General features: G+C 45.8%; 2 protein-coding genes across 4 annotated transcripts in view; one reads left to right on the forward strand and one right to left on the reverse strand.

The window, feature by feature from the left end:
* KAT2B (lysine acetyltransferase 2B) overlaps positions 1-1,792 on the reverse strand; it is a 40,200-nt gene extending 38,408 nt beyond the window's left edge. The window contains exon 1 of one of the 3 annotated variants that reach the window (XM_068207356.1): positions 1,413-1,789. In XM_068207356.1, the coding sequence (XP_068063457.1) occupies positions 1,413-1,634 (222 nt within the window). In that variant the 5' untranslated portion in view covers positions 1,635-1,789. Of the gene's footprint in view, positions 1-1,412 lie in introns of all 3 variants that reach the window. The other 2 variants (XM_068207336.1, XM_068207347.1) reach the window with 2 other exon arrangements.
* Positions 1,793-8,007: 6,215 nt separating this feature from the next.
* LOC137472256 (protein phosphatase 2C-like domain-containing protein 1) lies at positions 8,008-11,713 on the forward strand. The gene is given in 7 exon segments (XM_068187239.1): positions 8,008-8,063; positions 10,883-11,136; positions 11,139-11,338; positions 11,340-11,410; positions 11,412-11,453; positions 11,455-11,582; positions 11,585-11,713. Coding segments are annotated over 7 exon segments (858 nt in total). The 3' UTR covers positions 11,692-11,713.
* The last annotated feature ends 2,591 nt before the right edge of the window (positions 11,714-14,304 follow it).

A 14,304-nucleotide genomic window follows, 5' to 3' on the forward strand; every position in this document is an offset into this window, starting at 1 on the left:
TTATCACTGGGAAAGCTTAGTTAGTGTGGCAAAGTTCAAGTACAGCAGCTGCTCTTTAACCTTATTGGCACCAGTGTAACCTCGCACTGTCCCATGCATGCACCAAAGCTGAAGTGTAGGTGCCTGCACATGTAGAAACAGCTAAGACATTGCAATGTGTGGCTTCTGTAATTTGCCCTCCCATGGCAGCATTGCGCCATGCCCTCAACATACAGCTACATCTCCTTGCACCACCAGCCAGAACTACAGAACTATGGTGCAATGGGGCTTTGTCTCGTTTGTTAGCTTGGCCTTTCACTTAACATCTGCCAAAGTTGGAGAATAGAGAAAATAAGATGCACTTTTTTCACAAACAGCTACTCTCAAAGATGAAAGCATTTCTAGAGGATCTGACATCAGCACTGCCAATCTAAATATGTCAGCCCCGCTGTGCATTCAGAAATTGCCTTGACAGCAGCAGCGCAGCCAGCGGCCCGTGCTCTGAGCACAGGCGACAATGCCCGCGGTCAGAGCTCTAAAGGCGGGAGCGACAGCTCTGACCGAGCTCCCTCCGTCTACAATAAACAAGCGAGTCCTGCTTCTCCCATCAAGAAGAAAATCGCAGGTGGACAGAAAGTGCTTGTGATGGGAAACCAGGAGCAGCACTTCTGAATGCGAGCGCTGGGCAGACACGGAGCAGAGCCCCGCTGGGGCAGGGTACAGGTGGACAGGAGACCCTGCCGTCCGCTCGGGCACCACACACATGACACCGGCCTGGCGCTACGTGACCGCCGGGGACACAACTTTCACAAACGCGGAGGCCGCGTCCCTTCGCTCCTCTGCCAGAGCTGCTGGCGACAGTGGCAGCTCCGGCTCGGAGCAGCGGCTTCAGCGGTGTCAACAGCTCCGGGCTGCGAGACCGCCGCCAGGGCCGGGCGGGAGCAGCCGCCGCCCGGGGCCGAGCCGCGACCTCCGGGCGGAGCAGAGGGGTGCCCCGTTCCCCGCCCGGGATGTTTACGCGGGGAGCGCTGCAGCAGCGCTGCTAACTCAGCGCTCACCGCCGGCACCGGGAGCCGCCCCGTCCGCCACCGCCTCCCGCGGACGGACTGACGGAGCGGCGGGCAGCGGGAGCGGCGGCGCCGGGACAGACACCTCCCCGGGCGGGAGGGAGGCGGCGCTACCCGCGCGCTCCCCTACTCGGTGCGCGCGGGTTTAATTTTTGCGGCCACCGGCCAGAAAGCTCCGGGGGGAGCAGGATCCACCGGCACCGCGATAGCCACCACTTCCTCGGGCAGCGCCGGGCGGCAGTCGGGCCGCCCCCGCGTCCGGCAGGGCACAGCCCTTCCCCACCGCCTCCCTCCCCTCCTCCCTCCCCTCCCATCAATCCCCACCCTCCGTGGGCGGGGGGCTCCCGCGGCCGCCCGGCCGGGTACCTTGCAGGCGGAGTAGATGCCCAGCTTCTCCAGCTTCTTGGCCCGCGGCGCGGCGCGCAGCTGCGCCTTCTTCCCGGCGGTGCGCGCCGAGCCGGACCCCCCGGGATTCTCAGCGGCGCTGCGGACCGGCCCCCCGGCGGCCACCCCCGCGGCGGCCGGGGAGCCCTGCTGCGGCCCGCCGCCGCCCGCCGCCCCGGCCCCGCCGCCGCCAGGCTCCGCCATGCCCGCGGCGCGGCGGCAGCCGCCCCTCCGTCCGGCCAGCCGGCGCGGCGCGGTGCGCCCGGCCTTAGACCCTCCCCTTCACCGCTCCGCCGCCGCCGGCTGCTCCCCGGGGGGGCGGGAGGAGGGACCCGCCGCTCCGCGGGCGGCTCCTGCCCCGCCGGCGGGGGTGGGGGGGCCGGCACCCGCCTCCCGCCGCTGCGCACCGCAAGGGCGCGCCCGCCGCCCGCCTCCCTGCGCGGGGGCTGCGCGGGGCGGGCGGCGCCCCCGCGGGAAGGGCGGCGGCGGCGGCACTAGCTATGGAGCCTGCCCGGCCCTCCGGGAGGCTGCGCGGAAAGTTGCCCTAAAAAGAGGCGGCATCGCTGGCAGTGTCAAACGGTCCCGAACCCCGGTGAGGTCGCGGCGCTGCCGCAGCAGCCTCTCGGAGTGCCGCTACTTTGTTTGGCTTAACCACTGCCTTCCCACACCGTGTACTCTGCGGCCACATTTGAAGCGTCCAGTCTTTTTCCCCAGATGATTTCTAATTGAATGTAAAAGTACGGGTCTGTTGGAAATACCGGCTAATTCAAAAACTCTGCTCAGTTTCTCGTGTCATGGTTCGGGGGCTTGGGTTTTTGTTGTGTCCAGAAACAAGTGTTGAGAGCGGGTCAGTTTATACCTTAGAGGGATTACACTTTAATTGAAAGTTAAATTAAGGAAATGGCCCTGCTCCAGAGAGCGCACTCCATGCACAGCAGCAAGTGCAGCGGGTGTGAGGCGGTTCTGCCCCGTTGCACGTATGTAAAACCGCGGTTGAGCCGTGAGAAACCACAAATGGCAATTCCGTACTACGGCACCACGGTTTAAAGGGTTGGTATTGAGGCTGGGCGTTTGCGTGGGATTTACGGTTCTTTGATGTGTGAAGCTAAACTATCAAAGAAGCGGTATGAGTTTGGAGGGAAGTCCCAGCGCAGAGAGACCTCTTGCAGGCACAGGGCCTTGGCACCTTGCATGGGGAAAACAAAAATAACTAGTTTTATGCGAGGTAAAATGTGGGGGGAAGGGTGGGTGACACCCTTCCCCCCAAACACACACTGCGGTGTCCTTCTTCCCTCCGCAGCTCCTGGGGATATTTTCAAGCATGGCGCTATACAGCGAGTTGGCATATTCATGAAATGATAGGAAACCAGAATGGAATAAAATGAGGTATTTAATGAAACAAGGGGATCTGTTGTTTTTCCCTATTTACTCATTTCTATTTTGATTTTGCTGAGGTTTTAAAATCGACACGGTGTTGATGGGGGTGGGGGTCAGACCTGTTTCCCGGACTCCGCCGCGGACTCGCCGGAGCCGGGGTACCCCGGGGAGTCCGCGGCGGAGGCCGGGGCTGGCTTCGGGCTTCCCAGCAGCTGTGACAGCGACCCGTAAGATGGCTGCTGCCATCCCCGGCGCTTTAAGACGGACTGATTAAGGTGGAGGAGCCGCTGCCCTTGGCGGTAGCAGCTTCAAGATTAATAGGAAATTAAACGTGATGCAAAAATCCAATTTATCTGGAATTTAGGAGATAATTATATTCGTCTTTTATTTTTAAATTGTTGTTGTACGTGTCCGAATCCCGTTTTAAAATAGCAAATAGCAGCTGTATGTTAGCAGCCCCTAAGAAGCTCTTTGCTTGCATTTTCTTGATGCCGTTTACATTTCTGCTTTCGGACTTGAAAATGAAACTGTTCTTGCTTAGTTTCGCTTTCAGCTTTCCCACGACTCCTCCTCGGCAGAGCAAATGTTAAAAGCAAAGAGCCCATCTGGAACAACACGCTAGCTGCAATGGACTACTTAATATCCCCGCCTGAACATAGACTCCTTGTTTTCCTGGGAGCTGACGTACCTTTACATCCCCCTGTATGTTTTTCCTTTTTTTTTTTCCAAATCACCAGGCTCTCCTTTAACCAAGTAGATAATGATATTTAACCCAGCATTAAGTTTGCACACTTGCATGTAATGAATTACAGTTTTTATACTGAAAATACATTTCCTGCTTTCACACAGGTGAATAACTCCACTGATGTGCATCGAGGCCACTGAGTGGGCATTTATGTCTGAAGCTGCACAGGTGAATGCTCACAGGATCACAGCCTAGGTGAACAACCTTATTCTTTAGGAACCTTAAAAGCCTGAAAACTTATTACTTCCATTAAAGTAAAATCAAAGATGAAAGTTGTCAGGAAGCAAATAATTTTACTGCAGTTCCTTCTTGAATCCTCAAGAGCATGGCTGCCTTACAATACCATGTCTCTCTTTTTCCATTATACCTTGAGGCTCACCAGATTACCAGAAATTTGAGTCTACCAGCTTGTGGCTACAGATACAGTTACTATAGTAACATTTATAAACACTAATTTCACTACACTTGCAGAACTGCTACCTGCTAGAAGCTGCTTAGAAAGAATCCACCCTAAGTCTTTCTCTTTTTTTAAACATTAAGCCTGATCATTGCTCACTTTCTAACTTTGTGCAAATATGTTGTTAAAAACAAAAAGAAAAAAGCTTTACTTTATCTTAAACTGCTCTACTGAAAATAAAATATTACATTCAAAATTTTGTCAAGACTAAGGAGCAAAAAGAAACAAAAAACAAACCCCCTATGCTTTGACATACGAGTGGATACATGTCATTGTTGCACATATCCAAGCTGTTTTCTTCTGTTGGCTGAATTCACACGTACAGTACATACTGATTTTCTAATTATAATGCATGCATAAATCTGAGCACCACGTAACCCCTCTGCTGCTTGGTTTTCATCATTAAACATGAATATATTAAATTAGATTCAAAGTCACACTATTGTCTGAAAAACTCTCACCACATTTTTCAGTTTCTGTCCTTTGGGGCATGTCAGTGGGTTTGCACAAGTTGAGCTGACTCTGAAACATGAGTTGAGGAAGCACAGGTGGGATCAGATGATCCCGCCTGTGCTGCTCAGCTCACAAGCTCAGGTGAGTAACCAGGTGACTTCAGGAATGCTACTCATCTGCATCAAATTAGGGAAGCCAGGAGCTAGGGGAGACTCAGCGGGTTTCAGGTCTCACTCGGGCTGCTGATAGCCCCGAGGAGATGCCTGTTCAGAGCCCATGCTCCCAGCAGATCAGACATGCATTTCACATTTGTTGCTCCTGCATGAATTCACTGTGAACACCTGACGGGCTTAAATGCAAGAGCCTATGTGTTACTATTATTCCAAGGAGACAAAGGAGGCAGCTGCATTCTTGAGTCACAAAAGAGGAAATCAAAATACAGTTTAGGGTGTGCCGGACTCCTGGTTATTACTGAGTTGTCACTTAGGGCTTTTGGGGCCTATCTTGCTCCCATAAATTAAAGAATGACTCAGTTAATAGCAGCCTAATGCTGAATACTTCTGCTCTGACAGGGACCACCCAGCCTGCAGCTGAGCTCTGGGAGTCTACCCCTAACCCTCATCCCTGTTTCATAGCCTAGTCAGATCCAGCATGCCCAACCCAGCCTTGTCTCCCTCCTTTTGTTCAAGTGAGAATTTCTTTCAGCGCTCCCACCTGTTTTTATTCTTGCCATTCAATTCCAATAGGAAAAGCGTAGCTCTTGCTCTTCCAGGGAACTTCTCTGACTATGAAATCCTATTGTGTCCTTTCATTAGTGCATTCCTTGTGGGTGAAGTGGCCTCCCTCCTGGCCACCATGCATTCAGGAGTGCTATCAATAATTTATGAATCACTGGAAGTATTAACAATACAAAAGTTTTGCTCATTAGGCTGTCTCTAGCATCTCGTCAGCTTCACATGGTGCTTACATGTGACTCTAACAACACAGACCTTCCCATCAGGTTTTTGCTCTGGTAGGAAACTTCACACCCCAATTACCCAGTTTCTAAAGGCAAAAATGCTGAAAAATAAATGGAGAAAATGTCATTGCATCACCCATGGCTGATCCAGTCACACAAATTTCTTGTTAGTGATGGACCATTTAGCAGTTTTTATATGCTTCTTACCCAGAGGATGCTCTTCTTGACTGCAGTCAGACTTTTGATTTAACCTAAACCAAGTGAGAAAACCAAAGTCTGGAGTCACTTCTGCCTTTGCACAATTCGAGCTGTGTATGTGAAGTCCAGAAGAAGTTTGTTGCAGTTATTTAACCATCAGCAGTAACTGCATAGGCTTACACTGTATTATTTTGTGGTAGTGAGAGCTCTGGATTTCTTCTTGCAAACATGGGATGTACTATCTATATTTCCCTTGCCTTCTTTTTGACTCCCCACAATTCTTTTGTTTATTCCTTTCTCTAATGTATTTTTCTGTTCTTTCTATTCCTTAATTTGTGGCAGAGATCCCTGCAAACATCTGGGACTCCACTTGGTGTATTTTAACTGCTTGTGCTATGTAGGGCAGGTCATTTGGTCCTGGAAGCCTGAAATACCCCTAGGAGACTGGCACAGGCACTGCTGGCAGGGATGGGAAAGAAAGGGCCTCCTTTCTCCATCCTGCACACAAGCTGCAGGTGCCAGCCAGCACCCTTGATACAATACTGACATAGATATTGTTTCTGTAAGATGAAGTTACAGTGGCCTAAGCACATCTGATTGTGCAAACCCAGTCATGGGCCTTCCACATATCTGTGTGGGGGACCACCTGGAAATCCTAGATTTTCCAGGAACTAGAGACACAACCGCAGGCACCACTGCTAAACCACTCAGCCAAGCAGCAGAAACTAAACAGGCTAAAACCTTCCATTTGGACCAGCTGTAATAGTGCTGTGTACAGCTGAAGAAAGCAGAGGAACCCCAGGAGTACAGCACCAACCCCAGATGAGGCTTTGTGGGGTGAGGGAGGCAGGATGTCACCAGGAATGCAGAAGCTGCAGTTACATTATCACCATCCATCTTCTACCTTCTGCCACAGCTTTCTTTGTGGATGCCCAAACTCTCACATCCCTCACCTCCTGCCAAGGCCGGCAGGCTCGCCCGCCGTCCCCACTCAATGTTTCGCAGCCTCTCTGCCCCACGCAGGCCCTTGGGGGATAGCAAACTGCTACTTCTGCCTCACTGAGACTGACCTGAGACTGACCCAAGGAAGAGCTGCAAAATATCTGGAGTGTAGAAAGAGCTGGTTTGTTACTGTTTCACTACTCCCATTTCCCATTTTGATGCTTTCTCCCAGCTGAGGAGCTGCACCCCTGCACAAGTGGACAGTGTCACAAATTATAACTCTCTCCCAAAACCTAATGATGGGGACTCTTATTTTATAAGGTGGCACAAAACCAGAGGGCCTGGAATCCCGAGATTCCAGTTTTGGACAACACTTTAGAAGATAAATAAGACTAATTATTTTAATTTATTCCATAATTATTTTAATTATCAATCACTTCCTTCTTGCTTACCTATTATCAGGTTTACAGGTGGGAGTACAGGATTCCGAGTTCTGAATGCAGGCTCTGCCCCTGGCATTCTCCTGTGACTCACCAAGTTTGTCTTTATCTCTTCCCACACCTTTCATAACCAGACTTTCTTGAAGCTGCATCACTGCTTCTGGGGATGCAGTAAGTAGGCTGTATATGCACACCTAAGTTGACTCACTTGGGAGAAGATGTCTTGCTCCTTCTGTACTATTCTCTCTGGATGGTTTTAGAGAATGAGAGGGCCAGCTCTGATAAAAAAATTATGGAAGGTATAGGGCATGGCTTCTGGGTTAGCAAACGAGTTTGTTTTTTCAGGTAAAGACTTTTTCAGAGGTCTTATATGAGTTAAAGGAAGGCTTTGTAAGGGTCTTCACATAATATATTTGCTCTTTACTACTTTGGCCAAAGATGACCACATGAACCTGGGACCTGCTAAAGCAACACCCACCCAGCAGAGGCTGGCTCTGACTGTGCTGTGGGACATGAGCTGCACAGCACAGTCACACTGCACCAGGCAAATGCTAACGCCTCACTGGCCATGCAGGGTGGCTCCCTGACAGATGCCAGTGGCATCAGGCACCCTGCAGCTCAGGCACAGACAGTCCTGGCCATGCTGAGTCTCTGTCATGGTTGCTGTATGTGGGTGTGATGCATTCAGTTTTCCAGGGGAGGTGCTGCTGCTGGAACTGTGGTGAATGTGTGGAGGCAATGAAACCATGTCCTGGTGTCACAGGCACATGGGAAAGAGAGGACTGAGAGGGAAGCACTGACTGAGACACGAGCAATAAGTAAATCAGGGAAGCAGGAAAAGACAGGCAAGGAAGCTGGTGCTCATTCAGCAAGAATTTGCAGCAGTGAAGCCTCTTTATATGTACTAGTTCATAATATTTTGATGAGAAATTCAGGGAGACCATGACCTCCATTTTACATCACACAGCCCTTCTCTGCCTCTTCCCATCACCCACAGGCAGGCGGGCATGTTTCCAGAGCTGGTTTCAGCATCAATAACAGTCACCATTTTCTATGACCACAAGTATGTAGCAAATAATAAACCCCTCAAATCTAACAGAGGAAGAAGTTCAGGCTTGGAGATTATGCAAGCTAAGTTCTGACTGTGTCAAAGAGAAATGAGGAAGAAGCACTCTCTGGGTGGAGATAGGAAGGACATGTGTCAAAGGGAGATAACTGCATCTGGGACTTGTCTGTTTGGATACAAACCAGATCCTCCATCCTCAAAGCTCAGGAACATCTTCCATCTTTGGTAATTAAAAAATTATGATTGTAGTGCCAAACTGCAGAAACAGAAAATAATCTTGCCTTACCTTATTAACAGCAAGTAGCTCCGAGTGTCATAGCAAGAAAGGTTTTCCAGAAAGATGAGATTTACTGAAACAATGGTATCATCTGCCATATAAGCCTCATGCTCTGCCTCATTCTGGCCCTTTTAGACAGGCCAGTGTATGGCAGACTAAGCACTGACCAGGAGGTTCTTTGTTATGACACACACAGTAAATACAATTTTTTTGCCCATGAAAACACGTATAATCTCAAACTGTGGTTCACTCCCCATTCTTGTACATCTAATTTCTTTTTATCTGCTTCTATTTTCATCTCAGAACATTAAACTGTGTTGGGTTTTGGCTCCCTAAATAGACACAGGGAAACTGGAGTGAGCTAGAAAACTGAATTTTATCTTTCACTGTGAGGCTGGCAGTGCTTTAGCTTGGTGTGCTGTGCTGTCAGTATCTCACTGTTATCCTTTAACCTGACAGCAAAAAACCTCCCAGTCTGTATTTGTTCCTGATGAGAGAAATGCAAGGAGAGAAGGACATACAGACTAATCTTTTTACTTCATAAGAGATCGGCAAAGCAAATGTTTTTTTTTAATTTTTATTTTTACAAGGTTTTTAGCTATTAACATAAGCAATTCATACATAGCATAAAAATTAACATCAGGGCTGCCTTTTAAATAATTATAAGCAAAGTTATTGCAACTAAAGAGTTACAGCCTATTTTGTTACATGAATTATTATGTGTATTATCCTGGTTATTTACATACTGTAATTAACTGGGACTGTTTTCGTGCTTTGAAAATGTGATTTGTTAGCACTTATAGCCACTTATGGAGATACAAACCCATGTAAAATGTATGTGAGTGTTAAGAATTCAGTTTGCTGAGATCAAAATAAAATTTTGCTGAAACTTTTCAATTTCCTGTCTCTAATCCAAGGGGCTTTTATATACAATAAATATAAAATGGGTTAATATTTAAAAGACTGACAAAAATAGCTTACCAGGTGTTTTGTATACATTAGTCCTGATTTTTCTCAGGCCTGAATGCATCATTGTAATGAAAGCATTGAAAAGTCTTGTGCCATCTCTCAGTCTCAAATTCAAATTATGCAGAATAAAGGAAAAGGGATTTGCACAAGTGGTTTTATTCATGTATCTCCTTACCTTTCCCTGCGGAAGTGGTACAGCATTTTCAGAGGAGTCTGAGGTTCACCTCTTGTAGAGACAGACTTTCCTATAAACTGGTCCTACAGCACACTGAGAGTTGTAGCCAGCTGCAAGCCACCTCTGAAAGGATAAGCTGTACTAAACTGTCATAAGGGGTTTTTAAGTGGTGCTGCTTAATACCACCCTTGGCAGAAGATATGTTGTAATTGATCTACCTCAGCTGATCAGAGGCACTTGATTCATTAAGATGTATTAGGATTAATTTGAGCTGGAGGAGGTTAGGGCTTTGACTTTAATGATATTTTATCTAACAGCCATGACAGAAAAGAGGCATACATTGAGACAAAAACTGAAGAAATCCTTATAATACACAGGTGGTGGAGAGAAGTAGTGAGACCAAAAAAAATGTACTTCCTAGCTGAAATCCTGGAAGAGAAAACAGATGCAAAATAGTTTATTCAGGTGTGGCTGTATGGGATGCAAAGAGAGAGCTCCAGTAAAGGAATGAGGTTAAAGTAGGATGAAATTCCCAAAGGCTGGTCTTGTAATGTGGCTGTGGGGTATTACTGCTGCTAAACTTACAGCAGTAGGTTTACAAAGACTAATTGAAACAGAAATCTCATAACAGAGAATACAAAACACCATATGCATTTTTGTCTGACTTTTCTCATCCATAAATGCTAGATACTAAAAAAATAAACATAATCAACTTGAATATAAACACTGTGTTTTCATACTTAGTAGATACATGAAGTATAGGCTGGCAAGCTTAGCTGCACACATTGGTGTCAGGATTTTGTGTTATGTGTCTGTGCATGTATGTCACGTGCCAGTTTAGGGGGAGAGGATGTTATGCAAGCAGCAGTTCATACTGAAATTTTCCAAGCCTGAAGCAGAATCACTTGAGAAAAAATTCTAGGTAAAATGGCTTAGCTGTTTCTGAGAATTAGGATTTGGAAAATATGTTGTTTTGAATGTGTTAAGCCAAAAGTATTTTTTTTTCTAGAAAAGCTCCAAGACAGTCAGGTTTTAAACTACCACTTGGCAATTTGGCTGAAATGGCATCAGCAGTGCTGCTTTTGTCATTGTTGTCAATTTGCCCAAATCAGAGCAAGTTACAATATTTAGAAAGCAGCATCAGTTTGCCCATGCCACATAAGAGACATGCCAATGTGCAGGTAGTGAATTCAGACAGGTCCCAATGAGCCACCGGGGCTCTGTCAGGAAGCGCCTTGCTTGGAGGCTCTACAGCTCTGACTCTTGGCTTTGCAGCACCAGGTGCCAGGCCCGGGGACAGCACTGGGGATGCAGAGTGAGGTGAGAGAGACTGAGCTGATGGGGGAGACTGGAGCAAGGAGCTGGAGTGGAAAAATTGGAGGTACATGGGGACAGGGGGAAGATAAAAGCTCTGGCTGAAGGACAGGCAGAGGCTGGTGCTGACTACAGTCAGGTCCTTGCAGTACCTAAATTCCACACTGCTAAATTCTCTGAGACACATAGGCAGAAGATTCATTACTCACTTGAATTCCTTGTGGATAATTCCACTCCCACACCATTTTGTGATCTTGCCAATACCAACAATCCTGGTACTTCTAAGAAAGTAAATAATTCTTTAATAAAAGCATTACTGATTTGCTAAGATAAAAATTTCACATGGAAGACAGGTTTATTGTGCTGGACAACCATGAAAGTAGGTCAGATACATGCTTTCTGGAGATGCTTGATGGCTGTCACGGTGTCACAGCTACAGAAACAATTGTAGCAAAGCTTCCACTTTTATTTCTTGAACAGCTTTCTCACATAGATTCCTCCCACAAAAATAAAAATGACAAAGAGCAAATTCTAGAATTTTTTTGCCAGACTAATCAAGGCAGATTACAGGGAAAAAGAGAAGAAACAGGCAATGAGGAGATCAACAAGACCAGTCTATTATGAAAGTGTATGCTAAGTCCTTTTGGAGAATGCAGATTTTTACAGCTGGGAAGGAATGAGGTTTCTAAAGTTCCCTGGAGTGGCTGTTCAGGGGGTAAAAGAATTCCTGGTGAAGAGATGGATGGCACTGAGGAAGAAGAAAGAAAACATCGTGAAAACAACACACATTAGCCAGGACAGCCAAAGGTGTTGCAGGGCTAATGCACGTTGCTATTATAGGTAAGTATATTCCACACCAGGATTTTTTTTCCCTTCATCCAATTAAGTAAAAAAAAAAAAAGCAAGCATAAATTAATCTAGAGATTTGTTGGCAGCTGGTATCTAGAGATAAAAAGCAGCAATTCCTTTAGCCTGACAATGTGAAGGAGACATGATAAACTCCCTCACAACTGATACTGCTATCAGACAATAGTATTCAGCTTATTAGATAAGTAGCCTGAGCACAATATTTGAATTAAAGCATTTAATTCAATTTACTAATGTAATAGAGCTAGGAAGCATTCCATAATACACATGTGACCTCTGTAAGGATAGTGTGATTTTTTTTTTTAATCAAGAGGTTTAAAGTGCCATCACTTTACCACAGGCTACTGATTTTTTATCTGATAAAGTCCTTGTGTCAATGAACCATGCTTAAGATATTCTTTTAATTCATTTGTTTCATTGGACTAAGTGCCACCACATTTTGCTGCCAGTAAATTGAAAACATTATTTGAATAAGCTGAATTACTACTTTCTGAAATATGAATCTGTTGTATTTTACTCTTATGAAAGAACTATTCAGACCTGTTTCCTTATGAAGTAGAACCTTGCTTTTCTTTAGCATAGAAATGGTTATTTATTACCATCAGAAACAATGATACATTCCTAATGCTTCTTCACCCACCCCTGCTACAAGGGACACTAGAAAAAGCTCTTGCAGAATAGCAACTCTAGTCATTGTATCTTCCCACTTGGTGATTTTTGTTACAGTTAAGCCCTCTCGTGTACATAAAACAGCTGTGAGATTACAAACAAGATACTTGCTTTCCCACAAAGGGGTACACAAGCAGAGTTACATTAAAAAAAGCTGGTGGGTGAAGAGTTCCAAATGGATTTGTGGCTGCAGTTACATTCTCTTCTAGCCTCTGCTTGAAGCACATGCCCAGCACTACACCACTTCTCTATCACTCTCCCTGGCATTAGTAAGGAGTGGGCTGACACCGCAGCTGACATCAGAGGCACTCTTTCTTCCTGTGATGTGTGCATTCACATCTTCTTATTATTCCATATGAAATTTGACTAAAATTAATGAAGAGACTCAAAGATATTAGAAAAAGGGACAACCATTTGCGAGACTTCATTGTGGTCAAGACAAAAAAAAAATCATGTTCTACATTTGAAAAAACCAATTCCAGATATTAAAAAAATACTTTTCCTTAACAACAACTTGCACTCATCTGCCAGCGTGAGAAACACTGTAAACCAACTTTATCATGCACTGACACTGATCTAGGTAACTGTGGTATATCCCACCACCTCCATTCTTCAATGCTAGCTGTTACTGCTGTACTTTTACCTCAAATAAACTTTCTGCAGCTATGTGACCTTTACTGGTAGGGGTATCAAAACTGGTAGTTCAGCAGTAGCCCATCTATTCTTTCAGGAAATGCAGTCACACCTTTACTGGAATACAGCATTAACTCACAAAAAGGCTGCAATGTTCTCAGAGGCATTTGTTTCCACCTTAGTGGGATAGAAACACATTTCATTCCAAAAAGATTGATGAAGGCAAGAACTGAGGCTGGGTGAATTCTTTACCAAATTACTTCTGGGCCTTGTTACCTGCCTCCATCCATTCCTTACAGAGAGGGTTTCATGCTGGCTGCAATTAAGGATACCATAAATTCAAGCTCTGCTAACAAGTTAAGGTTTGAAGTTCATCAGAGGTACTTTAAACTTTCTATGATTAAAATCCACATTTCTGAACCACTGCTAAATACACATTTATTTAATCTAATACAATTAATTTTCCACCAAATGTACCACATCAAAGAAAAAAATTGACGCAACATGAGCCTTGATTTTTCCCCAAGGAGTGTGCTCTTACAGAAGTATAGACATGTTTCTTCAGCTCCAGATAAGCAACTAAAGAGGATGGTCAGATACAAGGAGCAGGAGGTGGTGACATGGGCCATCTTCTTAATTTAGTCCCATATGGATAGGTCAGCTAAGTTTTGTTGATTCTTTTGCCCTCTCTGGTTTGCGGACAAGAAAGTCTTGCATCCAAAAGGGACAAGATTTTACTCTTTCTTGCAGATTGTTCCACATGGGTTGTATTATGGCCTTGGTTAAGCTTACAGTTGGTGGTCCTGCGCCAAGGCTTCAAAGGATATTTTACACATTCTTCTAGCTCTCCATGGAAATCAGAGGAAGGAGGGCGAAACAAGCACAAGGAAACATACAGAGCACAACTTAAGGCATCTAAAATTTATAATTAATTAAAAAGGTGCATCCTTCAGTTTGGCATTTTGAATCACTTTCTGTTTTAAGACAGAAGAAATCTGCCTTCACAGACTACACTTAGCTGTCTCCTACACTCGATGCCAATGCGGCCCAAGAAACACAACTACTGTGTAAACAATGCCAACTCATACACCCCTTTTCAGAGGTCTATTCCCCAGTCTAGCCAGATGATATTAAAAATACAATATAAATGAACACACTGCAGCCAGCTTTATGTCTAGAAAGCCACCACATCCCAAACAAGTTCCTTCTGCCTGGAATTGCTTTTGCCCTTATGCCAATACATCGGAGGGGACCAAACATCTCCCCTAACACAAGAAATGGCTTCCCAGGGCAGCCACACAGGATCTCTAACAATACAGCAGTTTGGTTCAGAG

This window comes from Anomalospiza imberbis, chromosome 1 (genome assembly GCF_031753505.1).
Source record: "Anomalospiza imberbis isolate Cuckoo-Finch-1a 21T00152 chromosome 1, ASM3175350v1, whole genome shotgun sequence".
Lineage (NCBI taxonomy): Eukaryota > Metazoa > Chordata > Aves > Passeriformes > Viduidae > Anomalospiza > Anomalospiza imberbis.